The sequence below is a fragment of the Drosophila eugracilis genome, unplaced genomic scaffold, assembly GCF_018153835.1.
Source record: "Drosophila eugracilis isolate 14026-0451.02 unplaced genomic scaffold, ASM1815383v1 contig_90, whole genome shotgun sequence".
Taxonomy (NCBI): domain Eukaryota; kingdom Metazoa; phylum Arthropoda; class Insecta; order Diptera; family Drosophilidae; genus Drosophila; species Drosophila eugracilis.
The window spans coordinates 1,449,784-1,477,411 of record NW_024573812.1 but is presented as its reverse complement, the minus strand read 5'-3'; the positions used below and the strand labels follow the sequence as shown (position 1 = coordinate 1,477,411).

The window sequence follows — 27,628 nt, the reverse complement described above, 5'->3', positions numbered from 1 at the left end:
TTTTTCTGCACTTACAAGCCTCAATTTGGCTTGCTTAAGTACTTAAAAACAAAATGCTTTTCCTTTTAAGATAAAGCATTAAATACCCCTCAATTAGGTAACATTTATGGAGTCAAATTCCTTGTCCGCCTACTAAATCCAAAACCAAAAAAAAAATAGAAGCCGCACCAAATTTGAATAGTCTGTGTGATTAGATGATTAAGAGTGTTTCGCAGTGGGTGGGTGTGAGTGTTAGTGTGAGTGTGTCGATCGATGATAATTAAGCCGGCGCACGGATTTGGCCATGGCCATGGAGCCGCCTGCTAATTACGGCCACTCATGCTCATCAATATGCGACCTCTTAAGTCTGTCCAACACGTATACGCCGCGTATGCAACACTTTCACAATCTAGACACGCCCACGGCGGTGGTTTTACTACCCACGACATTGTCGTTGCTTTTTATGAATGAAAAGTGAAAAGTATCTTTTGCACTTTTCCATCTTTAATGCTTTTGCAGTTCACCAACAGATGGCGACGGCAAAGAGCTTTAGACTTGGGCGACTTGATAAGCGTGTCTAAATGCCGCCATATCTTATCGGGTTTAATTTGCTGCATGATGAATATAGTGAGAATTTGATACGTTTTGCTGCCGGTCAGTTTGTTGAAGGCTTTCCCAAAGAGAAGAACGTTTGATTTTCTCAATAATTTTCCTTGATTTTTTTACTCAATAAAATCGAAGGCTAGCCAGCGCTACGTGCTGAAGGAATTTCAAATGTTTTAAGTGCAAACTCAAGTAACCATAAAATGCTTGGGATTCTTTTTTGGCTCGGTGTTTTGTGGCTCTGGTATGGGGCGAAAATTCCGCAACAAAGTGAGTCTAAAAGCTGGAATCATAAATAAATAAAATAAAAATCAAACAAAACTTTGACTAGCGTTTGCTTTTAGCTTTTATCCGTTGGAGAAATCTCTATGCCGACTATTAAAACCCATTACTTAAATCATTATTTAATTATTATTTTCCTTGATTACAAAGTCGTTTACGTTCGCCAATGCCAACGTAAATAACTGAAATTGCTTCGTTAAAAGTGATTCATTCGGGGCCAAAAGTGGTTTATCTAAATTAACCAAAATTAGTTATTATAAGGCGCAATTAAGCATAAATAAGGCACGAATTTATCTCTCAGATACAGACGGTCATTCTGAGAACTCTGCGCCTTTTGTACCTGCTCCTCATATTACCAAATCCGAAACGTGTTTGATGGAGGGCAGGTGTGGCACCCCCAGTCTGCGTTGCACAGACGCAGAAAAAAAGATACCTTTTTTTTATTGGTGGTTTGACTGTGGCCAATACCAAGAATCGAACGTTGACGTGACCTTGGTAGTGACATTAAGATATACCGCGTCTGCCTTTGATATCTCAGATATACTTATTCTTTTCTTTAACTCTTCCCTTGCAGCTCGTCCAGCCTCATCCTCCACGAATCCCGCTCCATCGGGCATGAGCCGCTCGGTGCGCAGCTGCAACTGCTGCCCCTATGGCTACCACATCGATCTGGACTTTGTGCGCTACTGCGAAGCTCTGGCCCATGAGAAGCCCAGCGAAGAGGAGCAGCGGCGAAGGGACCGCAGAAGATCCCGAAAGTCCATGGAGTTCATGCTGGGTTTCGAGAGTCTTTTCGGTGGCGACTGGCAGGCGGAGACACGGGTCCAGGGAAAACTGAGTGAGGTAGGTTGGTCAGGGGGTTATGAATGGAATAGGATAGAAAGGGTTATAAGTTTATTATAAAAGAATAAACTCAAAGAAATTCCGAAATTGATTTAAACTTAATTTACTTCTGGGTGGTCTTCTCCTTTGATCTCCAAACTCCCAGAACTGAACGTGCAATTAACTTGTCACCTTTTCAATTTCGCATATAGGCCTCACATGAAAGCGAACCGGATTCGCCACGCCCCATTGGAGGCGCGTTCAACATGTCGCAGTCGTACAACACCACTCCGTGCTACCGACCACGTTCATCGTCCGTGCCGCGTTTCACCTATGGCAGCATACCGCCAAGATCGGAATCGCCCTTCGGCACTGCCTCCTCCACATGCTCCTCCTTACGCGGCGGCGTGGAAAGCGATGCTGGGATCTATCATCAACGGCATAGACCGGCAATCAGTCCGCCGGAGACCAGGGCATTCCTTCATGAGGCACTCGATGAGGTGTGCAGCGATTTTGAGAGGACTTTGGAACGGACGTCGGTGAAGAGGCGCAAGGCGGCGCCCTATGGATCTATGTCCATGGACCGGAATAACAACAAACTGAGTCTGAGCCTTAGTAATGGTCATGGTGGATTGAAGGAACAGCGGAGTCATCGCCTGGGCAACAGCACGTGGGATCGGTACTTTGATGTGGCAGGTGAGTGGGTGGCAGAACAATCTCCAAAAATAGGATGACAAAAAAAATAGTACAATTTATTAGTTTCTTGCTGTGCACTGGAAGAAAATGTGTGGTTGTTTTAGGATATATAGGAGGAATATAGAACATGAAAAGCTAAAAATATTAGGTAATACAAAATCTAAAGTTTAAATATTCCAGAAAAAGGAACAAAAAAAAACATTTAAAATATCTCGTGATTTTAGATTACAAATCTAGAGTAAAATGTTATATATTGTTGGTTCTGTGTGGTGAAGATGATTCATAGAGTCGAGTGAGACAGGCCTTCGGCAGATACTTTTGCTTTCTTTTCTTAGCAATTAGCGACGCTGCGGCACATGTGACATTTTTACGCACGAAAGTGTGAAAAATTTTGAGAGGCTCTTAGAAGGGAATAGAAAAACCAAACAGTGGTACGAAAAGTGAAAGTAAAAGTAATAAATTTGGAAAAAAAGTAACAAAGAAGTCATATTGGTGGCTCAAATATAGCTAAGAAGATCGAGATCAAGAGTATATATTAACCAATAAGTTCTTTTCAATTTTTGCTTGCTTTTTTAACTATAACACCCCATTGTACCCATGAAGTTGTCATCTCTGCAGCTGTGCTCTCAGATCAAAGGATATTTCACCATCTATAAAGTTTTAAACAAAATAGAAAAGCAAACAAATCAGAAAATATAGTTCACTGCTGGCAACTCCAAAAAGATGCAGATACACAGATACGAAGTGGCATGCAAATGTAAAAAAGAAAAAAAAATCAGATACAGATACGAATTCGATGGCTTTGGATCTTTGGCATTTGAAACTCAATTGGGTGCTTGCAACTTGCGGCAACATGGGGCAACTTCAAGGCAATTTTCGAGGCGTTCGTATCTCAAATCAATTTGAAATGCGCATTTGGCGCTCAATTTGCATGCAAATTTTGCTCTAGCTCGTTTTTCTCGTATTTGTTGATGCCATAAATTTGCCATAAAGTGTGCAAAAAAATCAATGCAAATAAACAAATCAAATTGTCGCGTTTGGTAGTTGTTATTTTTTTATATTTTTTAACCGGAGGACATGTCGCAAAGAGTTGTCATTGATTAATGTATAAAAAAATGGTTGCAATGCCTAGGTAATTGCCAAAGTATAGGCCATTAATAAATGGCTTTCAAATTGAATTGAACATGGCCAGAAAGGCAGCCACGGTGCCAAAAAGAACTTGCAGAGCCCAGAAAACATTTCTAACAATAGATGAATGCCAAAAAGCGTGTAAAAGCTGAAAACAAGAACCTTGAGCTAAGTGCACAGGAAATAAAACTATGTTAACTAAAGGAATATAAAAAGAAGAAATTTTAAAAATAAGAGTTATTATATTTAATTTAAGATAACAAGAAGTTCTCTTAAATCAGAGAAATATCGACTAGTTTTTCTTTTTGTGTATCTAAAAATCACTAACTAACCCAACCCAACCCCTAGCATATATGAAAAAAAATAAATCATAAATCAGCAAATGGCAGGGTTATTTATAGATTTCAATTTGTTAGGGATTTAAAATATCAATCAAACTATTTTTTCCTTCACAATAATTAATTGCAAAAAGATAAGATTCGAGTTATTCCAAGGGGCAAAGTTTTTTACCCAAAGACCTGATGATGATTTATACAAAAATTAGCCTCTTCATTTTCTTGGCCTTGACTCAGAAACCACAAACACACACTGACTGCGAATTGGTAAGCAAATAGGCAATAAAAAATCAATATTATTTGCCTATCAAATGGCCCATTCAATATAAACAAGCCCAAGGGTTTCTTTTGATTTCTCTCTCTCAGCCAAATCCTCTCCCATTTATTTTTGCCCACGTCACTAAAATTATCACTATCAGCTTGTGTTAATAATTGTGCATTTAGCTTATCAGCAGCACAGACACAGCGAAATGTTGCCCACTTCTCTAGTTTGTTTTTGTATTTTGGTTATTTAATTTTTATTTGCTGAGTCTTATCACTCTTCGCTCTTTGGGCTCTCAGAAAATTGGTTTCTATTATACTTTTTCGTTGTTAGTACTATTATTTATTTTCCGCTCGCCTTTTTCGCAGAAGAGTTGTGTTAAATAATAACACAAAAAAAATCTCTATTGCTAAATGGTTTTTTTTTTGTCGCTCTTCACGCTGTTTTTGCCGCCGTTGATGATGGCCAAATGAACGAATGAAAATCTGAGAGCAGTTTGTCGGCAACTTTCGAACGAATAGCATAAAAATGCTTCTGTCTAGCTGCGAAATAAAATACTTAAAATAATTATACGAAATGACTTAAACGAAGAAAAAATCAACTAATCAAAACGAAACGTGTAATTGTAGTACGACGAATTAACGGCCACTAAATTTAATGCGAATTACATGATAGTATGTGACAATAATTTCGACAGCAGCCAAAAACTGAAAGCAAATCGACAACAATAAAATTATAATAAAAACAAAACGAATTTTAATTTAATGACTAAAAGGCATTAAAAACCTATAAAGTTTATATAAAAATTTTAAAAGATAAACAAAAGTTTATAAATAGAAAAATAGCTCAACATGTGTTATAAATCCAATAAATTTATACAAATTCTAAAAATAAAAACATAAATAAATCTCATAAATTAATAAAGCACCCATTAAATCAACACAAAAATAAAACACATAAATAAATATAACTCAAATTCGAATATATAGTTTCTATAATGCCAATGATTCTACGAAAACTAAAATATGAACTTCTACGAAGTGAGTTTCTGTGAACTATAAGTGTGCATGTTATTTTGACCGCCACTGTGACGCAGATAATACGTGATGATGAGCTGTTGCTTTGATCTGGCCAATCAAATAATTTAATATTGTTTATAGCCAACCGCTTTAATTAGCACCAGCTAAGATAAGAGCAAACAAAACAATTTAATTAAAGAATCTAACAAAGTATTTGCTACGCTTTTGGCTTTACAAATGCCAGACATAACCAAGTGCAATGTCTGCTGACTTGGCCCATAAACGCTGCCAAGTGCAATTCTGTGCTTTTCTAACCAACTAAACTAAATAAATCAATAATAGAATATAACAACAACCAAAAGAGAAGAAGCTGACATGTTTTCCACATCGGAGGATGCGCTGCCGCTGAAACGAAAGCGTTTGGCCAAAAGGAGTTTCAAATCTAAGCCGGACAGCCAACCAACAGAAACTTGGCCAAGAAGCTGGTGGAGCGACTGTAGGTTCATTAGCTTAAGGAGAAAAGAAGCTCATTTGGGGCGAACTCTTTACCGTTTTTGACTTGGTTCTTTGCTAATTAGTTGGGCCATAAAAACTGATTAATTATGCCCCGGTCAATGCTACCCAGCGTCACGCGCTGTCCCTCCCTCTCGACCACCGCCCCCCATTTCGCCTTGACCAAAGACAAAAAACACTCAGCCATTTTGGCACCGCTAAGAAAACAACTATACACTGAAAAATATCTTAATAATACTATTGGTGGCATAGAAATTAGTTTAACTTACAAAAATATAAATAAAGTAAACAATTTTTTTTTAAATTTATTTAAAATAAACTAAACAGTAGTCCCTTCCTTAGTTCCTACTAACATTAATCTGTTTTGGCTGTTAGCATGTCCATACTAATAATATTGTGATTTAATCATGAACTTGGTCACACTGACAAATTACCAGACTCCAATGTAAATACCTAAGTACTAAAGATCTGCTCAGAAGTTTTGACAATTTCAAATGAATTAATAATAATGAATATTGATGAATTTAAGTTAAAAAAAGTTACAAAAATAACATCCGCTTATAGTACATAATTTTTTTAGATTAGTAAAAACTTTTTACTAGAATTTTCTTCCTATGCTTTCGCTCAAAAAACAGAGTGTTCGTTAGCCGAAAAGTTCGTTGCACAGAGATATTAAGTAATACGAAAAAAGTGGGCGGGAAATTGTATCAGACTGAAAAAAAATGACTTGGCAAGGCTGACAGCGAGAGATGAGTAACAAATTGTTGTTGCCAGGGTACACAGTGCGTATGAGGAATATTGGACAAATGCAGGGACCGAAATGCTAGCCATAAATTTCTCTATTTGCTTTCTAATATAAGTCAGCATGAAGTAAAACGTCAACGTCAACAACCTTGTCTCTTATGTAAATAAAAGGTAATATAAATATATATATATAAGCACGTATGTATGCCAGGGCGATAAACAAAAACTAATATTGAATAATAACCCGGCCTCTTATCTTGGGACAAATATTCGCTAACGCACACTCACAAAAAGGGTGGATCGAGTGACTTTTGCCTATTATATCGCCATTAATTCATATACATATATATATTTCTTTTTGTTTTGAAATTATGCGAACTTTGGCACAATTATTAAAATTAGATTTGAGGAGCAAGCATTTTTATCATCATTTAGCTTAGGAGCTTTTTTTTGCAATATTTTGATTATATTTTTGTCAAGCTTTTGAGTCCAGTCGCTAGTAGCCAGATCTCATGGCAGGTTTGCAAATTAAGATTTTACTGAGGAAGACGAGCATCAGATCAAGTAACCTCTTACTCATCCCTTGGCAAACTTTAGTACATTTTTATTTATCTAATTTTTAGATTCCTGTATTGGGCGCAATCGATCGCCCACAAGCACCCATCGTTCGCCCTTTCTGCGTTCGAATACTCTTCCATTACAACAACGTCCCAGTCCGGCGGAGGTTCAATATGAAAGCTATGTCCAGGCCACGGTGGCGGCCAATGCCAAGTCACCGGTGGAGCAACTGGAGTCTGCAAAGTCTCCAGGAGTTCCTCCCCCGCCACCGCCTAGACGTCACCACCTGTTAGCCAACACGCCCACAGGGACACTAACTTCCAAGGAGGATCGAGTACGGGAGAATGGCTCTATCAGCAGCAGCTCTCTGCAGTCACCTGTCATCTCGGAAGCTGGACAGACGACTGCGGATGCACAAGCTTTATTCCAGATTCGCGAACAGATGGCCTTGAGCCTCGGGCGTCTAAAGGATCTGGAGGAGCAAGTGAAGGTCATTCCCGGCATGGAGGTAAGAGTTACTACTAAATTGTTAAGCAGTAGTCATTTATAATAACAAACTCTTTGCTGCTTCAGCTGGAACTCAATTCTCTTCGCTCGGAGAATCAGAAATTGCTGCGCAGAAACGAGGATCTGATACGGAATCAACGGCAAACGCCTTCGCCGCCAAGTCCGGGTATCAAGAATGCCTCCCCAGTGCAGTTTACGCCACAAAGGATCAGTCCAGTTTCGCTGGAAAGCCTAGGAGCTCGCATGCGCAGTAGTTCCACCTCGGCATCCCCATCACCAAGTGTTGTCCGTCGGGATGTTTCCACCCAGGCAGTGGTTCGACCACCTGCCACTCGAGATGTTTCTGTTGGCCATCAACCCAACACTAAAAATGTGGGTGTACAGCCCTCGGAAACTGTTTACTCCAAGGAGGAGCTGTATGAGAAGGTGGAGCAGGCTTTGGCCACTGCACAAAAGCAACAGCTGGGCAAGCTCATCTCGGTGGGCACCCAAATGTATGTCCCGAAAATTGAGCAAAGAGAGAAAGGAATACAAACCCTAGCGGAACGACCGAAGCTTAAATGCAATATGGGGGTAACTGCGAAACCCACTACGAGGGAGAACTTCACCAGTTGCAAGCCGGATGTTCGTCATGTGGGCAGCTCTGAAGATCGGTTGGATGATGTACTCTGCGAAAAATGTGCCGTCAGCAAAAGAAGCGTGGCATGTGGTCCTGAATCTTCGCCGGAAAAAGTGAAGCCAACTCCCCAAATGCCCGGACGTAGTAACACCTTCAGCTTGGGTGAAAATGAGACGGTATCAGTGGTGCGTAAGACGATTGGTTGCCAGACGCCTGTTACCCTGGTTCTGACTGCTGGAAGTCAAACCACCACGCCCTTAGTTCGCTCGTACGGAGCCCAGGTGAATCCTCAACAGCAGCACTCCTCTGTGCAATGTGGCACGGAGCAGGTCTCACGACAGACTGATACCACCGGTCTACAGCGACTCACCCGGAGTCAAACGAAGACGGAGCAAGTGTCCGAATCAGTGCTACGTCCTTCAACCCGCCATACATCCAGCAACACGGATAAGGTTGAGGAACCGCAGCCGGTCAAAGTCCGTACCAGTCACTCTTCCTGCAACACGGAGGAAGTTCGCAAGAGGGACGTGGGCTGTGGCGACATTGTTAAACCACACATCTCCATTGCCTGTGCAGCCAACTACTGTGATTCCTGCAAGGAGGCCATCCAGGATCTGGCCAAAGGCTTCTCAAAGTCCACTCCCACAATACCCAGAACGGGAGGAGCAGCTCGTCGATCTACTTCGGCGGATTCGCGGATACCGCGACCCAAGCACCTCACCAGTCCAAGTCCGGTGCGAAAGGAGTTCAAGCGGCAAAACACTTACACGCTGGCCACGCCCTCACCAACGCCCAGTCCACAGGTGGAGAGGAAGGCGCGATTAAGGTGAGTCTTTCCCCAAGAAACACCGATTCTTTTAATAGATTTTTTTTAAGTTTTTAAAAAACAAAATAATCAAAATTTTTAAGGTATTTTACCTACCAATCCCACTGTGCTAGACAAGTTTCACAAAGAGCTTTCAGCCAATACACCAACCACAAGTCAGATCTTGCGCATTGGGTTCATAGAAGTCATAGCCTGAAATCGAAATGGGTTGACCTTCAGTTGAGTTTTGGTGTTTGCTTTGGCCCAATTGCTGGGCAGCTTCTTTTTGTATTTTGTTTGGATTTTTATTTTACGCATGGTGCTGCCAATGTTTTCCAGCCTGAGTAGTTTCACGTGCTATCCGCTGCTGGTCAGCGGATGCTCGGCGCTGCTCCTAACGTGGGTTCAAGACCTTTTTTTAATGTCACCTGAAAACCTTTCGTACTTACCAATGTTCATTTTTTTCAGCTCACTGCAGGAGAAGCCTCCAACCGTGTCGAGTTTCCAGACAACGGACCCCTTGTCAGAATCCCAGAGTTTCATCCGTCAACCGCAGAAGGACTTATTGGATCTAAGCCTTCTGGGTGACGACGAGCTGATTGTGCGTGAGGAGAAGCGGGTGAGCATTAGCTGGTCCCGGGATGCCTCTCCAGCTCCGCTGATGACCTCGTCGGGAACAACGAAATCCGAATCACCGGAACAAGAGCCGGCCATGAGCTCGTCCAGTGATTCAAGTCCGCCCATCGACGTTCAGATTGCCCAGGGAGCACGCAAGAAGTCCAGCACTCCACTCAAATCTAGTCAAAGCGAGGGCTCCCAGGTGACTGTGATTGAAAAGCCGGCCACCAAAGCCCAGCTCCATCAGTTGGCCCAGGCGGAATCGGAGCCACGGAAAAAGTGAGTTCCCCATTGAGATTCAAAAAGGAGTACAATGATTTCAATATTATCCTATTCATCCCTCCCAGAACCGAACTGTCCAAGGGTTTAAAAGATGCCCTCAAGGTCATAAACGACTCCCTGCTGAAAAAGTTGGGGGCCAAGCCCATATCCTCGCAGAGTCTTAAGTCGGCCAAGGCCACAATTCAGGATCATTGGTTCATTAACTCCAGTACCGGCAAGTCCGATCCCCATCAGGTCGAAGACTATCTTGATTACTTTGAATCGCTGTCGGTGCCACTGCTGGAGTATTGTGTCAACCTCTCCGACAGTAATGTGAGTCTCCAATATCAATTTTGTTTCTAAATAAAATCGATTAATAAATATTTACTTGGTTTTTAGGGCAACACAGCCATGCATTATGCAGTCTCACATGGCAACTTCGATGTGGTATCCATTTTGCTGGATTCTAAGGTTTGTGATGTAAACCAAATGAATAACGCCGGATACACCTCGGTGATGCTCGTATCGTTGGCCAAGCTGAAGCAACCATCCCATCGTACAGTCGTCGAGCGACTGTTCCAGATGGCCGATGTCAACATACGCGCCAAGAAGGTAGGTAAGGGGCCGCACAAGCCCATTGAACATGACCTTTGGAAAAGCTGACCCCTCGGTAACACTCCCCTACTAACCGCTCCCATCCTTTCTCAAAAAATCACTTCAACAGCACTGCCAGACCGCTTTGATGCTCGCTGTGTCGCATGGTAACGGGGATATGGTCAATATGCTCCTGGACGCCGGGGCAGACATCAATATCCAGGATGAAGACGGCAGCACGGCGTTGATGTGTGCAGCCGAACATGGACGCATAGATATAATCAAGCACCTGTTGTCGCATCCAGACTGCGATTCGCTAGTTAATGATGTAGTGAGTATAGGAAAATGACTTCGAATCACAGACTTAGATCAGCAGTCTCATTATCTTAAAGAGTAGAAAACAAGATTTTAATGGTTTTCATCTTCCACAGGATGGTAGCACGGCGTTTAAGATTGCATGGCAGGCCGGACATCGGGATGTGGGTCTGCTGATCTACGTCCACGAACAAATGCTTAGGAGTAAGATGCCCAATCGCGGAGATGCCACAAGGAGCTCCCTGATATCGCCACAGCGCCATAAACGCCAGCCATCGCAGTAGAGCCATTATGTATTAGCGGCCAAATCGACGAACAAACAACAGCTAGTGTCTAAGTTCTTAATTAGCATTTTTGTAGAGGTGCCCCAAAATACATTCCATACTTAGAGCTGAGGAAAGGCACAAAAGCAGCCAGCACTTTTATATGTATATTAATAATACTTAGAATTCGTTTTGGCATATATATATATATATATATATATTTTATTTATTTGTAAATCTAATTTTTAGTGCTAATGTGTAATGTAACTATATAATTTCGATATTGATTAATCAACGAAAACAGCAGACTCTTTAATATATATATACTATATCTGACACAAAACGATCAACACTTGCTATTAAGTACTGCACAGGCCTGAGCTACCGATCTTAGAGTAGCCGACAAACCAACCAACCATATCAAGCAATCGACAATGCAAAATAAAAACGATATAAATATATACTAACCATAAATAACAACAAACAATGAATCAAATTGACAAAAATTTTAACAAATCAAAAGGTTCATCCTTAGGAGGACAATGTGTATTTAATAGAAATTAAACAAAAGCTATTTTAAACGAAATGTTTTTCAAAATAAATAAATTCTTAAATAAAGAAAATGTATTTAAAATTAACTATTCTAAATTGCTGACCTTTAGTTTCGTAATTATTTTTTGGTTGGTTAACATGCTGAGTTTAGTATTGCTTTCTAGACTTTGTTCATCGAGTAAATTCTTCATCATTAAGCTAAAGCCAGAGACTTAGACACTGACATAAGCTTAATCTCTTGGTCATCTACACATTTTTATAACAACAAATAAGACGCTTTAATCACTTTTCCATATTAAGCAGAAAGCGGAAATATTTAAATTGAGTTCAGAAAATATTTTAACTAACTCAGAGTTTCGACTCATGTCAGTGATCTTGTCTCCAATTTATACCGCTCTCTCCTCACTCCCGGGTTCTATAACTCCCAATGGCATCAGAGTAAGCGCTATGCCATCATCCAAGTTTACCAATGGCTTCCTAGTATCTAACGTGAATTCATATTCGGAGAGGAGGAGTGTCAAAGCCAATCGCAGTTGCAGCTGCGCAAACTGAATTCCTATGCAGCTTCGTGCACCCAAGCCGAATCCAAACCAGGTAGCCTGGTCCTGCAGTGAATCCCTTGGTCCACCCCAACGATCTGGTTTGAACTTCTCCGGCTCTGGATAAATATCCGGATCGTGATGTATGGCATGTGTGGGAATAATTAGGAACAGTTCCTTGACCAGTATGTATTTGGGATGATTTGGCACAGCATAATCGTTGAGGGTGCGACGTAGGATATAGGGTGTTATGGGATGCATCCGTAGGGTTTCATTGATCACCTGACCCATGAAAGCCAGCGACTGAATGCACTCGTAGTTAATGTTACCCTCGTGCCGTTCAATGGCCTTTTTGATCTCCTCCCTAACTCGGATTTGCAGATCCGGATGCGAGGCAAGTTCGTAGAGAACATAGGACAGAGTGTTGGCCGTTTGCTCGTATCCTGCCTTCAAAAAGACAACTGCATGGGCGGCCAGTTCATTTTGCAGATGCAATGCCAGCTCCTTATCTGATTCATACTGGTGGGTGATCAATTCCAGTGCTTTGACATCCATCAGGAGTTGCAGATAGTCCTGTTGTCGGACACCCGACGCCTCACGCTGCTCCACAATATTCGAAAGAAGCTTCACGAAATAATCCTCTGCCGGTTTGGGAGTACGACGCATACGCAGCATTCGACAGAAGTTCGGAAAGCGGATCATCATTAGGTTCATTAGGTAGCCATGTTTATGACTATTCAAGGCCATTTCAGTCATCTGCTCGAAACCATCTAATGGATACGACAACCTCTGCTGGGCATCCAAACCAAAAACACATTTCGCCAGGGCAGACAAAACATAGCGTCGCATAATCTTCTGAATGTGAAGAGTGGAATGTGACTGACTCATAAGAGTAGAACTAACAGTTAGCAGGAGCTCCGCTGCCTCACCATAGAGGCAACCATACAGCCAGGACATGCGATCACCTTCAAGACTAGGATCCAATTTCCTGCGCATCTCCTTCCAGCTCTCTCCTCGCAAAGCATAGAGATCACCGGATAAAGGATCTGTTTTCTGGTTACAATACAATCCACGATCATTGAAATTCCAAAAGTCTTTGATCATTATCTGTCGGATCAGCTCCCGGTCGAGGATCAAAGCTCGTGGCTGCAGCAGAGCGTAGAATCCACAAAATGGACCGCTTCCCTTGAACTTGTTGTATATGGCCGAATAATGATTCGCCTTCATTGCCTCAGTACTTAATGTCTGCGTCATTATTTGCCTGATGATAGGCCATAGCTTTTTCGGCCTCTCATGCGGAATGTTCAGATAGCGCCAATAATCTCTCTGATACCGCGCCGCTATTATTAGCAGAACCAGCAGCCCGAGCACCAACAATCCGATGATCAGGAAAACGATCCACATGTTTTGCATTTCGTAGGTAGTTAGGTGGATAGTTACGATTTTGTTTATTCTGAATCACATGCACACACGTCTGGTTGTCGAAATCACTGCCTTAGCTTTTGACGGGGTATGTTAGTGATGGGGCTTGTGGAAGTTCTACTTCCTTCCTGCTAACCCCTTTTTCTTGCCACCTACTCTCACTCTCACTAGCCGCTGTATCTCGATCCCGCTCTCAAACGTGAGGTAGTGTCGCACCAACTATGATCTAATGCATCGCTCCGGAGCGACGTTCTCGATGGGTTACGTTCATTACCGAAGCGCACGATTCGACTGAGAGTACGTTGGAGAAAAGTAACTATTTACGATACTCGCTCCCCACTCCACAAGGTGCGAGCTTTTAATTTGTTTCTTTACCGCTTTTTCGAGTACGCTACACTGTAGCTCGTCGGCCGGTGGGCGTCTGTTTAAGGCCAGACGGACATACATATGATTATTATTACTTTATTTTTCAATGTTGGTCGTGGCACCAACAGCACCAACAGATAGTCACAGAAGACTTGTTTATACGTCTTATAAAATCTAAATAAATAAAAGATACAATAGGAATGCCAAAAACATGAAAATTATCTATAAACTTCAAAAAAAGAAGATTATGTAGCAGTAGTTTATATTTATATACAGATATTCATTTTGTTTAAGAAAAAATAAAAACTGTGTCCAATTTTGTAGAACATTTTTCTAGCCACCTTGTCGGATCTACCATTCTAATCTGAATTTTGGTTTCTTATCAATTTCTTGGTCAGAATTTTTGTCGACTCTTTTGTTGGGGCTATAACCTTTTTTTGTGGGGAACTTTCAATGATAAAATCATCTTTATACTCGTTTACTGTCCACCAGTAAGCTAACTGCTGATAATATATAAAATAGTACACTTTCGCTCTCTCCGTTAGTACTTTGCTACCCTAACCGATTCATTTTACGCCCAATTAACATTTAAACGCCGTGATAGCAAAAACAAATCTAACTGACAATAGAAAAGCTCACCCACAAAGCTGAAATAAAGCCAAAATAAATACAAAAACAAAAATGAAAAGCTGCCTGATTTAATTACTCATTGTTGTTGTTGTTGTTGTTGTTGGCAACATCCGCACTTGAAATCTAATCAAATGTCAAACAAATATGACGAAAAAGGTAAACAATGTCGTTGCCAGATCCGTCAAATTATTGACCAGCTAATACCCATATCATGTTACAATTTCTATCGGACACGGTCCTCTACTGATGAAGTAGCTCACAAGTGATATGACTTTGTTGATGGGGGATTGCTCTACTTGGGGGAGATTGATAAGCGGGGGCTGGTCTATATACAGTAGGAACTGCAATCTAACGTACGGCTCGGAACACGGGGATGTTACCGAGTGAATAAGTTCAAAAACGAGATTATTTTGTGTCTGCTAAGTAGTTGAGTAATGCAATTTTTAAGTTAGTAGAAAAAGTATTAGTAATGCGGTAGAGGGCATTTTAGTTTAAACATAATACCCAACAGCGTTCATGAAGAACAAAGTTTCTGCTTCAAGCGCCGTAAGCAGATCGCTGGCTTTACGAAATGCACCCACCGCACCTCATAAAACCCTCGAAACACTATTAAATCGAACAAAAACCACTGTGCGAGAGCAAAAAGGAAGAGAGAGCTGAGGGAGTAGATTAAAAACAAGATAAGGTTTACATATGCACACAAAAGAAGCGCGAGCGAGAGAAGAACCGTTTATTCGCGCAATACGAAAGATAAGAAGGAGATGAAATATATTTAAATATATTGCACATTTAAACAAAAAGAAACACTGCACAAATTAATTCACTGCGCGGAAGACAAACGGATAGAATAAAAATTTGATTCAACATAATAATATTAATTTCGAGTTAAATTCGCGAGTATTTCAGCAAAGATAAACTTTAGTAAAAAACACGTCCGTTCGCTTCGAAAGAAGAAATGTGGAATGAGGCTACATTATTGAATATGTTTAAATATATATACAAAAATATAAAAGCTTTCTTATACTGACTAGGCTGTTTTATAAACAAGAACAAACTTGGCAACGATGAGTAGGCAGGCAGTTTGCAAGCAAACCTACTAATACGAGGGGATGCCTTGAGCACTAGACGTTTTGATAAGCCACGCATCCATCATTGTACAGTAATAATTGGCTAATTGTCACTAACAAACATCAGACGATAAGATAATACTAATGTGCATACAAAGTATTCCATGTTGATTAATTTCACTCATCTTACTGTAATAATCTTGCTGTCTCACAGTTGCCTGCAAAAACGTAAACAAAACCTGTAGATTAACTCTCGCTTTTCATAGATCCAGAGATTGCCTCGTCATGCTAAGTAAGTAAGTTTCAGCATATAAAAGCAGTTCGTCGATCGTTTCCCAAATCAGTCGTATTCGAACCACATTAGACTTGATATGGCGTTAACGTACATTCTCTTTCAAGTGGCTGTTGCCCTACTAGCGATAGTTACTTACTATCTTCATCGCAAATTAACATATTTTAAGCGTCGAGGGATTCCATTCGATACACCACATCCGATAAGGGGAAACCTGGCGGAATTACAAATATCTAAGAACTTTCACGAATGCCTTCAGGATCACTACAACAAATTCCGGGAGAGCAAAGCTCCTTTTGTGGGATTTTACCTCTTCCAGAATCCTGCTGCCTTCGTTATGGATCTGGAACTGGCCAAACATATATTGATCAAAGACTTCTCAAACTTCTCTAACAAGGGAATGTTCTACAACGAAAAAGATGATCCCATATCTGCACATCTCTTCAATCTGGATGGCCCTCAGTGGCGTTTGCTTAGGAATAAACTATCGTCGACTTTCACATCTGGTAAAATGAAATTCATGTTTCCAACCGTAGTTTCCGTTGCCGATGAATTCATGACCGTAATGCATGAAAAGGTATCAAAAAACGATGTACTGAATATTCGTGATCTGGTGGCCAGATTCACAGTGGATGTCATCGGTACCTGTGCCTTTGGCATCAAGTGCAACAGTCTACGAGATGAAAAGGCCGAGTTCCTAGACTTTGGAAAACGATCTTTGGTGGAAAAGCGACATGGTACTATAATACTCGGGTTTATGCGAAGCTATCCAAAGCTGGCCAGGAAATTGGGTTTTGTTCGAACTCCTCAGCATATTCAGGACTTCTATCGCAGAATTGTCACTGAGACTGTGGCGATGCGAGAAAAGGAGAATATTAAACGGAACGATTTCATGGATATGCTCATCGAAATGAAAAACCAAAAGGAAGTTACTCTGGAGAATGGCGAAGTGGTCAAAGGTTTAACCATTGATGAGGTCCTTGCCCAAGCATTTGTGTTCTTCATTGCTGGATTCGAGACCTCCTCCTCCACCATGGGCTATGCCTTATACGAACTGGCTAAGAATCCAGACATTCAAAATAAGGTTAGAGCTGAAGTAGAGGAGGTCCTGGAACAGCATGACCAAAAGTTTACTTACGAATGCACCAAGGATCTCAAGTACCTGAATCAGGTTATAAGTGGTAAGTTAAATACCATAAATTATACAAAAAGGATACTAAATTTCGTATATCCCTAAAGAAACTCTACGTCTCTACACGATTGTGCCCAATCTGGATCGGATGGCCGCTAAGCGTTATGTGGTTCCCGGTCATCCGGAGTTTGTAATCGAGGCTGGTCAGTCGGTTATCATTCCCGCATCTGCTATTCATCGCGATCCCAGCATCTATCCCGAACCCTTGGAGTTCCGTCCTGAGCGATTCACCCCAGAGGAAATAAAAAATCGTCCTTCAGTTGCCTGGTTACCCTTCGGAGATGGTCCTCGAAACTGCATTGGTCTGAGATTCGGACAGATGCAGGCTCGTATTGGACTGGCTCTACTCATCAAGAACTTCAAGTTCTCCACAAGCTCGAAAACCTCAGATCCCCTGGTCTACGATCCCAAGTCATTTGTACTCGGTCTGAAAGACGGAATCTATCTGAAATTGGAGGCAATCTAACCAGGATGTTGAGGCCGATTAAAGCAACGCCAAAGTTTTATAAAAATACTATATAGAAAGATATTAATTTGTATTCTGTACTCATATAACCTAGTTCTCATAGAATTAATTTGTATTCTGTACTCATATAATCTAGTTCACATAGAATTATATTGGGGCAGGTCTATACCCCTTGGTCAATAACCAACTTTAGATTTATTCCTTAGTGCCAATCGACATAAATATTCCTCTTCTTTACGGGGTAAATTAAAGGTACTGTATTTCAGAAAAGATAAACTTGAGTAAAAAACTTGTCCGTTCGCTTCGAAAGAAGACAAGTGGAATGAAGGTACATTATTGAATATGTTTAAAAACAATTCTTGGACTAATAAGTTCTGAAGATATAAGTCTAGATGATAAAACTTGAATTTTGTTTTCTAAACTTTGTAACTATACAAAAAAAAGAGGTAGAAAACGCTAATTTATATAAATTTAAATATCATTTTAAAGTACGCATGGAATAAGAGATGTTAAGCAAATAAAAAGCAGAAGACTAATTAAACAAAAAGTATTATTTAATTATATATCGTAGGTAAGTTACGCTGTCTGCAGGAAAGAAAAACAAAAGAGATTAAAGATATGGTAAAAACCATGCTTATGCTGACTAGGCTGTATTATAAAAAGAACAAACTTGAGTAACGATAAGTAAGCAAGCAGTTTCCAAGCAAATCTACTGATACGGGGGATGCCTTGAGCACTAGGCGTTTTGATATGCCACCCCGACCGTCATTGTACAGTAATAATTGGCTAATTGTCACTGACAAACATCAAACGATATGAAAATAATAAGTGTGCATACAAAGTTTTCCATGTTGTATGGTATCTTTATTGACTCATCTTATTGTAATAATCTTTATGTTTCACAGTTGCCAGCAAAAAGTAAACAAAACCTGTAGATTAACTCTCGCCTTGCATAGGTCCAGAGAACGCTCCGTCATGCTAAGTAAGATTCAGCATTTAAAAGCAGTTCGTCGATCCTTTCCCAAATCAGTCGTATTCGGACCACATAAGACTTAGTATGGCGTTAACGTACATTCTCTTTCAAGTGGCTGTTGCCCTACTGGCGATAGTTACTTACTATCTTCATCGCAAATTAACATATTTTAAGCGTCGAGGGATTCCATTCGATACACCACATCCGATAAGGGGAAACCTGGCGGCATTACACAATCCAAAGAACTTTCACGAATGCCTTCAGGATCACTACAACAAATTTCGGGAGAGTAAAGCTCCTTTTGTGGGATTTTACCTCTTCCAGATTCCTGCTGCATTCGTTATGGATCTGGAACTGGCCAAACATATATTGATCAAAGACTTCTCAAACTTCTCTAACAAGGGAATGTTCTACAACGAAAAAGATGATCCCATATCTGCACATCTCTTCAATCTGGATGGCCCTCAGTGGCGTTTGCTTAGGAATAAACTATCGTCGACTTTCACATCTGGTAAAATGAAATTCATGTTTCCAACCGTAGTTTCCGTTGCCGATGAATTCATGACCGTAATGCATGAAAAGGTATCAAAAAACGATGTACTGAATATTCGTGATCTGGTGGCCAGATTCACAGTGGATGTCATCGGTACCTGTGCCTTTGGCATCAAGTGCAACAGTCTACGAGATGAAAAGGCCGAGTTCCTAGACTTTGGAAAACGATCTTTGGTGGAAAAGCGACATGGTACTATAATACTCGGGTTTATGCGAAGCTATCCAAAGCTGGCCAGGAAATTGGGTTTTGTTCGAACTCCTCAGCATATTCAGGACTTCTATCGCAGAATTGTCACTGAGACTGTGGCGATGCGAGAAAAGGAGAATATTAAACGGAACGATTTCATGGATATGCTCATCGAAATGAAAAACCAAAAGGAAGTTACTCTGGAGAATGGCGAAGTGGTCAAAGGTTTAACCATTGATGAGGTCCTTGCCCAAGCATTCGTGTTCTTTATTGCTGGATTCGAGACTTCCTCCTCCACCATGGGCTACGCCTTATACGAACTGGCTAAGAATCCAGACATTCAAAATAAGGTTAGAGCTGAAGTAGAGGAGGTCCTGGAACAGCATGACCAAAAGTTTACTTACGAATGCTCCAAGGATCTCAAGTACCTGAATCAGGTTATAAGTGGTAAGTTAAATAATAAAATAATAAATTATATAAAAAGTATTCTAAATTTCGTATATCCTTAAAGAAACTCTACGTCTCCACACGATTGTACCCCATCTGGATCGGAAGGCCGCTCAGCGTTATGTGGTTCCAGGTCATCCGGAGTTTGTAATCGAGGCTGGTCAGTCGGTTATCATTCCCGCATCTGCCATTCATCACGATCCCAGCATCTATCCCGAACCCTTGGAGTTCCGTCCTGAGCGATTCACCCCAGAGGAAATAAAAAATCGTCCTTCAGTTGCCTGGTTACCCTTCGGAGATGGTCCTCGTAACTGCATTGGTCTGAGATTCGGACAGATGCAGGCTCGTATTGGACTGGCTCTACTCATAAAGAACTTCAAGTTCTCCACAAGCTCGAAAACCTCGGATCCCCTGGTCTACGATCCCAAGTCATTTGTACTCGGAGTGAAAGATGGAATCTATCTCAAACTGGAGGCAACCTAACCAGGATGTGAGGTCCATTAAAACAATGCCAGTTTGGAACTAGTATAACCTAGTTCTCATAGAATAATATTGGGGCAGGCCTAGGACCCCTTGGTCAATAGCCAATTTTAGATTTATTGCTTTAGTGCCATTAAACATGAGTGTTCCTTTATTTTACGGGGTATATTAAAGGTATGATTGGATTGTTAAACTAAATACTGGATTTTCATTAATACAAGTTATTGTTAGCATTTGATATATGAAAACTTTTATTATAAATATATTTTTATTATAATCTTAATTTGAACTTTGCCGTATTAATATCCTTCTTCGTCGAACCAATGTTTTTAAAATGATTTTACCTAAAAACAGAAAAAATAGGTAGTAGGTACTTTACGATCGAGAAAGCTTTCGAAAGCTACATATCAATTTGTCAGCTTGTGAATTGCCTTATAATCTGGTCAGAATTCCTATAAGCAGCAGCGATAAGTTAAAAGATTGCGATTTCTAATATTTTGTTTGTTGGTCACAATGACAACCCAGTTTAGCGCAGGTCTATTAAAAGCGCTGAAAAGCTTTGGAACTCTCAGTTGATGTTAAACGTTCGACAAGTTAGTTAGCAATCACCGTAGATTGAAAATTCTAATAAATACTCATAGTTATGGCTGTGGGAGCTGTTCTACTAACAGCGTTGCTGACGCTTGTTGGCTACCTTCTGGTGAAATGGCGCAAAACTATGAGGTACTGGCAGGAATTGGGAATACCGTGTGAGGAGCCGCACCTCCTGATGGGAAGCCTGAAGGGAGTTCGAACTAAGCGATCATTTAACGATATCTGGACGAGCCATTACAACAAGTTTCGTGGAACCGGACCCTTTGCTGGCTTCTATTGGTTCCAACGACCGGGAGTATTGGTCTTGGAACCTTCTCTGGTAAAGCAGATCCTGATCAAGGACTTTAACAAGTTTACAGATCGTGGTTTCTTCCACAACCCCGACGACGATCCATTGTCCGGGCAATTGTTCTTACTAGATGGTCATAAGTGGAGATCTATGCGTCACAAGTTGTCTTCTACCTTCACGTCTGGAAAAATGAAGTATATGTTCCCCACCGTGATCAAGGTGGGTCATGAGTTCACCGATGTTATGGGCAAATATGTGGATAAGAGCCCCATTGTTGAGGTGAAAGAGCTTTTGGCAAGGTTCACCACTGATGTCATCGGAACCTGTGCCTTTGGCATCGAGTGCAGTAGTCTTAAGGATCCTGATGCGGAGTTCCGAGAAATGGGTCGAAGATCCTTAACAGACCAGCGCCTGGGTCCCGTAGGAATTGGATTTGTCAATAGCTTTCCCAATCTGGCACGTCGCCTCCATATGAAAATGACAGCCGAGCATATCGAGAAGTTTTTCATGCGCATCGTTAGAGAGACAGTGGCATTCAGGGAGCAGAATAATATCCGTAGAAATGATTTCATGGATCAGTTAATCGATTTGAAAAACAATCCACTTATGATGTCTGAAACTGGTGAGAACGTGAACCTAACTATTGAGGAGATAGCTGCCCAGGCTTTTGTTTTCTTTGCTGCTGGATTTGAAACCTCATCGACCACCATGGGATTCGCTTTGTATGAGCTGGCCCAAAATCAGGGCATCCAGAACCGTGTAAGGACGGAGATCCAAGAGGTTTCCGAGAAGTACAAGGGAGAGTTATCCTACGAAAGCGTAAAGGAACTGGTCTACCTAGATCAAGTGATATCTGGTAAGGTTTGAATACATTTTATACAGGATACATAATAAACTTATTATTATCATTATAGAAACTCTTAGACTTTACACCGTTCTTCCTGTATTAAATCGCGAATGTCTGGAGGACTTTGTGGTTCCCGAAAATCCCAAGTATGTGATTAAGAAGGGAATGCCCATCATAATTCCTGCCGGAGCCATGCATCGTGATGAGAAGTTTTATGCCAATCCAAATACCTTTGACCCCGAAAACTTCTCTGCCGAACGAGTCAAGGAGCGAGACTCCGTGGAGTGGCTGCCGTTTGGCGATGGTCCCAGAAACTGTATCGGAATGCGTTTTGGCCAAATGCAGACCAGAATCGGATTGGCTCTCCTCATCAAGGACTTTAAATTCTCGGTCTGTGAGCAGACAACGATTCCCATGAAATACAACAAAGAAATGTTCCTGATTGCAAGTGAATCTGGCATTTACCTTAAGGTCGAACGGGTGTAATTCTATTCATATTAAAGCTTTATATTATAATTGCATAGAAACAACTTGAAAATCAATTTACTTATACAATTTACTTATTTATAAACTGGCAACTCATGGTAGAAATTATAATATTATATTTACTTGTTTTATAGCTGCCCCCATCACAGCAATCCGACTAATAAAAAGTGAGCCTGAAAGTAGTCTATACTAATGGAACTATATGTTCATCGATTGTCAGATTTAAAAAATGTTAAGTGCTGGAAAAAGAAGATTTTTAATCTAATCAAAATCTTCTTTAAAACAAAAGGATGATGAAATTGTGCTACCGAAATACAAAATGTGTAAAGTCCTTTATAGACCACGATAAGCTCAAGTACGCAATAAGTATACATTAATGATAATGATATGTTCTTCTAACCCAGACAACCGACCACTTCAAATATAGTGATACCGCGAAGTGGCTTTCCATTGGCGAAGATCTACTACTAAACTATCACCATAATCAGTAAGAATAAAAATTAATCTAAAATGCTTCGTAACGTTTTAATTATAATCTTAAATCAGTTTAAGTTTTAAAAATTAATAATAATTGATTATAAATTATCTTTATTACTTCCCAACCCTACTGACTTTCAAATGAATTCCGCCCTTAGAACTCAAGAGAATATCATCGGGCCTATAAACTAAAGGTATTACAGTCTTTGTGGGGTGCACCTCAAACTTAAAGTTGTGGATCAGCAGAGCCATTCCAACGACAACCTGCATTCTTCCGAATCGCAGTCCAATGCAGTTTCTAGGACCATCACCAAAAGGCAAGAATGTGCAAGGAGGACGCTGCTGGATCTGATCCTCATCAAAACGCTCAGGAATGAACTTCTCTGGTTCTGGGTAGAACTCGGGATCATGATGAATGGCCAAGGTGGGCACGATCACTCCAGTGCCCTTTTCAATGTAATACTTTGGATTGCTGTGCTCGTAGCGTTGAGTGGCATTGCGGATTAAATGTCCAACTACCGGGCGTTTTCTCATGGTTTCTGAGAAAGAAAATTAAACTTAGTTAAAGTAAATGAATATTAGCCAATAGATATAGAAAACTCACCATCAATGACCTTTTCCAAGTAAATCATCTCCCTCATGCTGTCATAACATAGTTTTCCATTGTATTTCTTCAGGACACTATCTACTTCAATCCTTAGCTTATCCTGAATATCCTGATTGTTGGCCAACTCATAAAGAGAAAATCCCATGGTTGTGGAGCTGGTTTCAAATCCAGCCAGGAAGAATATAAAAGCTTGGGCAGCGATTTCGTTGAATGTCAAGCCATTTAACTTGTCGCCGCTATCGTGTTTCAGTTTCATATCAATTAGCATGTCCATAAAATCGTTTCGTTTTATATTGTTTTTGATGCGATAGCTCACGGTTTCCTTGATGATATTCATGTAAAAGTCCTCGACTTCTTGGACGTTCGCCTTCATACGCAACTTGGCTGCTAGTTTTGGGGCCCCAAACAAAAAGAGATCCATGGACTTTCCATATCGTCGTTCGGTGATGGCAGCATTTCCCATTTTAACAAACTCCGCTTTGGGATCAGACAAGCTGTGGCAGTCCAATCCGAAGGCACAGGTTCCGATTACATCAGCGGTGAAACGGGCTACTAAATCCGTTATCTCCAAAGAGTCTTTACTTTCGGAAATGTTCTTATCAAAAACTCGAATCATGTTGTCGCCCACGTCCAAAATCGTGGGGAACATAGTCTTCATCTTGCCAGATGTGAATGTGGGAGTCAATTTCTGGCGCAGAGTTTTCCACTTCTGACCTTCAATGGTCACTAGATGAGCGGTCAGTGGATCATCCCGTTCGTTGTGAAAAATTCCCCGATCGTGGAACTTGTCGAACTCGCGAATTAATACCGTCTTTGCGAAATCAATATCTGTGACGATGGCCATCTTTTTAAAAAACATATAAAATCCCACGAATGGTCCATCGGTGTTCTTTTTAAACTTGAAGTAGGTTCGTTTGAAAATATTTGATAATTGCATAGTTCTCATGGACTCGAAAGAGTTCCCGAATAGAATGTTGGGCTCATCGTGAGGAATCCCGCGGCGTTTCCAATAACTAAAGTTTTGGTGCACGAACCACGCGGCTAGTGTTATAACACCGAGGAGCAGTACGACTATCACGGCCATCACGAATTAAATAATACCGCTACCAGCGGGCCTGCTCTTTTATACTCGTGAGCCCTCTCTTGGCAATCACATGATTCTCTTTACGGTAAGCAACGAAGAGTAACAATGTCCGATCCGTATCGTAAAATGCCGACTCAGCGTTATAAGGCAATTACGACCGGTTCGATAAAAATTCTCTTAAAATTCCTGTTGATTAATATGTTACCATATTACTCACATGTTTGTTTGTACTTATTTCTATTTTTTTATTTTTGTTTGTTTTACCTAAAATTAACTATTACAAACCTTTTGCTTTTTATCTAGTTTATTGCTTTGTGTTTTGTTTTCTGTTCGGTTTAGTAGCGCTAATTTTTAATTGCCATTTTTGGTGAATGAGAGAAGTGCAAGTCATCGTTATAATGGCTTTTTTATTTACGCTAAGCATGACTCAGCGAAATGTTATGATTTGTCGTATACTGTGCAGCAGGGGAATTTCATGTAAACATAAAAACAAGAGCGAAGTAATGAAAATGAATGATTGAAATATTTATATTATAAAGATCAAATCTTGCATGAAGCTTTCCTAACAACAGTTCTTAAAAGTCGTTCTAAAGTAAAAATAAACACTGGCTATGGTAGTGAGGAAGTAAATAAAAAGTATTTGAAATGTTAAACTACATGATAGGTTTTTAATGGTGGTGTAATTGTTATATAATTCCACAAGGCTGATGTCATTTTATTCTGCCGTTGTAAAAGCTGTCAGAACAGTTTTCCAAACATAGAAAAGTGGTAATAAACGAGACCTTGAGTAATTTAGATGTATGTGTTTTCTTTTTTCTACTTTCATGTAACAGTGTACAAGGCATTTTTATTAGATCAGAATATAGTAATCACTCATCAACTTTGTTGCAATGAACAAACCTGTTTTCCATAGCCAAGGAAAATGAGTACATAAAACCATAATTATCGCTTGGCTCAATAATAAGTCGTTTATTCCTCACTTTATAAATATTAAATGTTTATAATAGATACGTTTACATATACAAATATAAATAAATGTCTGTTCAAACTCCACCAATAATTCACATTATGGGAAAAGCTAGTAATTGCATGTGCAAATTATCACTTAATCACTAGTGTCGAACTAAAACTACATTGTAGGTATTTAAACTGACAACTGCGTCGTAACCCATAAGCATTTCATCAAGTTGTAATCGGGTTTTAATTATCTTTATGGCTTCCCAACCCTACTGACTTTCAACTGAATTCCGCCTTTAGAACTCATCAAAATGTCATCGGCTCTGTATTCCATGGGCACAACAGTCTTGGTGGGGTGCACCTCAAACTTGAAGTTGTGGATGAGCAGCGCCATTCCAACAAAGATCTGCATCCGTCCGAATCGCAGTCCAATGCAGTTTCTAGGACCGTCTCCAAAAGGCAGGAATGTGCAAGGAGGACGCTGCTGGATCTGATCTTCATCAAAACGCTCAGGGATGAACTTTTCTGGTTCTGGGTAGAACTCGGGATCATGATGAATGGCCCAGGTGGGCACGATCACTCCAGTGCCCTTTTCGATGTAATACTTTGGGTTGCTATGCTCGTAGCGTTGAGTGGCATTTCGGATTAAATGACCAACTACCGGGCGTATTCTCATGGTTTCTGATAAAAGAAAATAAAAGTTTATTAGTTTTCACAAATAAATAACAGAAAATAGATATAGAAAACTCACCGTCAATCACCTTTTCCAAGTAAGTCATCTCCCGCATGCTGTCATAACTTAATTTTCCATCGTATTTTTTCAGAACGCTATCTACTTCAATCCTTAGTTTATCCTGGATGTCTTGATTGTTGGCCAACTCATAAAGAGAAAATCCCATGGTTGTGGAGCTGGTTTCAAATCCAGCCAAGAAAAATATAAAAGCTTGAGCAGCAATTTCGTTGAAGGTCAAACCATTTAATTTGTCGCCACTATCGTGTTTCCGTTTCATTTCAATCAACATATCCATAAAATCGTTTCGCTTAACATTATTCTTTATACGATAGTCCACAGTATCCTTAATAATGTTCATGTAAAAGTCCTCGACCTTCTGGACACTCTGTTTCATACGCAGTTTTGCCGCTAGTTTTGGTGCTCCAAACAAGAAGACGTCCAGCGATTTTCCATAACGTCGTTCGGTGATGGCAGCAGTTCCCATTTTCACAAACTCCGCCTTGGGATCCGACAAGCTGTGGCAATCCAAGCCAAAGGCACAAGTTCCAATGACATCAGCGGTGAAACGGGCTAGTAAATCTGTGATCTCCAAAGAGTCTTTATTTTCGGAAATATTCTTATCAAAAACCCGAATCATTTCATCGCCCACGTCCAGAATGGTGGGGAACATAGTCTTCATCTTGCCAGATGTGAATGTGGGAGTCAATTTCTGGCGCAGAGTTTTCCACTTCTGGCCTTCGATGTTCACCAGATTAGCGGTCAGCGGATCATCCCGTTCGTTGTGGAACACACCGCGATCGTGGAACTTGTCGAACTCCCGAATCAATACCGTTTTTACAAAATCTATATCGGTAATAAGTGCTATCTTCTTGAAGTATAAATAAAATCCCACGAATGGTCCATCGGTCTTGTTCTTATACTTGAAGTAGGTTCTCCTAAAAACGTCCGATATCTGCTTAGATCTCATCACCTCGCTGGTGTTACCGAATGGAATACTGGGGGCATCGTGAGGGATGTCACGCCGTTTCCAGTAGGTAAACTGTTGATGAACAAACCACGCGGCGAAGGTGAGAACACCAACTAACAATACAAGAAGAACAGCCATCACGAAGAAACTGAATAATGCAAGCGGCGCGAACGGGCTTTTATAGGGAATGGCTACCTTATTCATTCATCTCTTAGCAGGTACCAGTTACTCTTTATGTTGCATTTACACTTCTCATGTTCTCTTAATTTTTCCCTTTAAGTAAATTGTATCATACAAGATATCTCTTTACAATAAACTTTTTATTACTAACTTGGAAAGTTTATAGTACAAGTTTATTTAACTTTGAATCAGTGAAGAAGGTTCAACTAAGCATGACTTTAAGTTCTGCAAAAATATTTTTAGCTCTATCAGTGCCATTTCACAATATTCTATAAAAACGATGTGATGAGCATCGCTAGAAATTTAACACGTAGTTTTG

The 27,628-nt window shown here is 40.5% G+C and overlaps 6 protein-coding genes across 15 annotated transcripts in view; 4 read left to right on the top strand and 2 right to left on the bottom strand.

Annotated features, from left to right (window-relative positions):
* Positions 1–11,564, top strand: part of LOC108106539 (KN motif and ankyrin repeat domain-containing protein 1) — a 28,140-nt gene extending 16,576 nt beyond the window's left edge. For 4 of the 8 annotated variants that reach the window (XM_017213690.2, XM_017213688.2, XM_017213689.2 and 1 more), the window contains 9 exons: positions 1,439–1,707; positions 1,899–2,382; positions 7,007–7,449; positions 7,515–8,893; positions 9,341–9,769; positions 9,838–10,084; positions 10,151–10,363; positions 10,476–10,676; positions 10,777–11,564. In XM_017213690.2, coding sequence (XP_017069179.1) covers positions 1,439–1,707; positions 1,899–2,382; positions 7,007–7,449; positions 7,515–8,893; positions 9,341–9,769; positions 9,838–10,084; positions 10,151–10,363; positions 10,476–10,676; positions 10,777–10,944 — 3,833 coding nt within the window. In that variant the 3' untranslated portion in view covers positions 10,945–11,564. Of the gene's footprint in view, positions 1–313; positions 853–1,438; positions 1,708–1,898; positions 2,383–4,595; positions 5,148–5,175; positions 5,623–7,006; positions 7,450–7,514; positions 8,894–9,116; positions 9,272–9,340; positions 9,770–9,837; positions 10,085–10,150; positions 10,364–10,475; positions 10,677–10,776 lie in introns of those variants that run through there. The other 4 variants (XM_017213694.2, XM_017213692.1, XM_017213691.2 and 1 more) reach the window with 4 other exon arrangements.
* Positions 11,121–24,472, bottom strand: LOC108106710. The gene is made up of 3 exons (XM_017213942.2): positions 23,386–24,472; positions 22,900–23,320; positions 11,121–13,473 (listed from the first exon to the last, which is right to left on the bottom strand). The coding sequence occupies exons 1-3, from the start codon at positions 24,470–24,472 to the stop codon at positions 11,862–11,864; spliced, it is 3,120 nt and encodes a 1,039-aa protein (XP_017069431.2). The 3' UTR covers positions 11,121–11,861.
* LOC108106222 (cytochrome P450 6a8) lies at positions 15,770–17,632 on the top strand. Of its 3 annotated transcripts, none has more exons than XM_041819628.1 (3): positions 15,770–15,791; positions 15,899–16,972; positions 17,031–17,632. In XM_041819628.1, the coding sequence occupies exons 1-3, from the start codon at positions 15,785–15,787 to the stop codon at positions 17,447–17,449; spliced, it is 1,500 nt and encodes a 499-aa protein (XP_041675562.1). In that variant the 5' UTR covers positions 15,770–15,784; the 3' UTR covers positions 17,450–17,632. The 3 variants fall into 3 exon arrangements, with proteins under 3 accessions (XP_041675562.1, XP_041675563.1, XP_041675561.1); XM_041819629.1 differs by having other exon boundaries at positions 15,780–15,795; XM_041819627.1 differs by lacking the exon at positions 15,770–15,791 and having other exon boundaries at positions 15,831–16,972.
* LOC108106223 (cytochrome P450 6a8-like) lies at positions 18,492–20,268 on the top strand. The gene is made up of 2 exons (XM_041819630.1): positions 18,492–19,608; positions 19,673–20,268. Exons 1-2 carry the CDS (start codon positions 18,507–18,509, stop codon positions 20,089–20,091), a joined length of 1,521 nt encoding a protein of 506 aa, XP_041675564.1. The 5' UTR covers positions 18,492–18,506; the 3' UTR covers positions 20,092–20,268.
* LOC108106709 (probable cytochrome P450 6a21) lies at positions 20,682–22,360 on the top strand. The gene is made up of 2 exons (XM_017213940.1): positions 20,682–21,827; positions 21,886–22,360. Exons 1-2 carry the CDS (start codon positions 20,732–20,734, stop codon positions 22,302–22,304), a joined length of 1,515 nt encoding a protein of 504 aa, XP_017069429.1. The 5' UTR covers positions 20,682–20,731; the 3' UTR covers positions 22,305–22,360.
* A 949-nt stretch (positions 24,473–25,421) lies between the features above and the next one.
* On the bottom strand, positions 25,422–27,285 carry LOC108106602 (probable cytochrome P450 6a20). The gene is made up of 2 exons (XM_017213793.2): positions 26,181–27,285; positions 25,422–26,110 (listed from the first exon to the last, which is right to left on the bottom strand). The coding sequence occupies exons 1-2, from the start codon at positions 27,265–27,267 to the stop codon at positions 25,683–25,685; spliced, it is 1,515 nt and encodes a 504-aa protein (XP_017069282.1). The 5' UTR covers positions 27,268–27,285; the 3' UTR covers positions 25,422–25,682.
* Between the last annotated feature and the right edge of the window lie 343 nt (positions 27,286–27,628).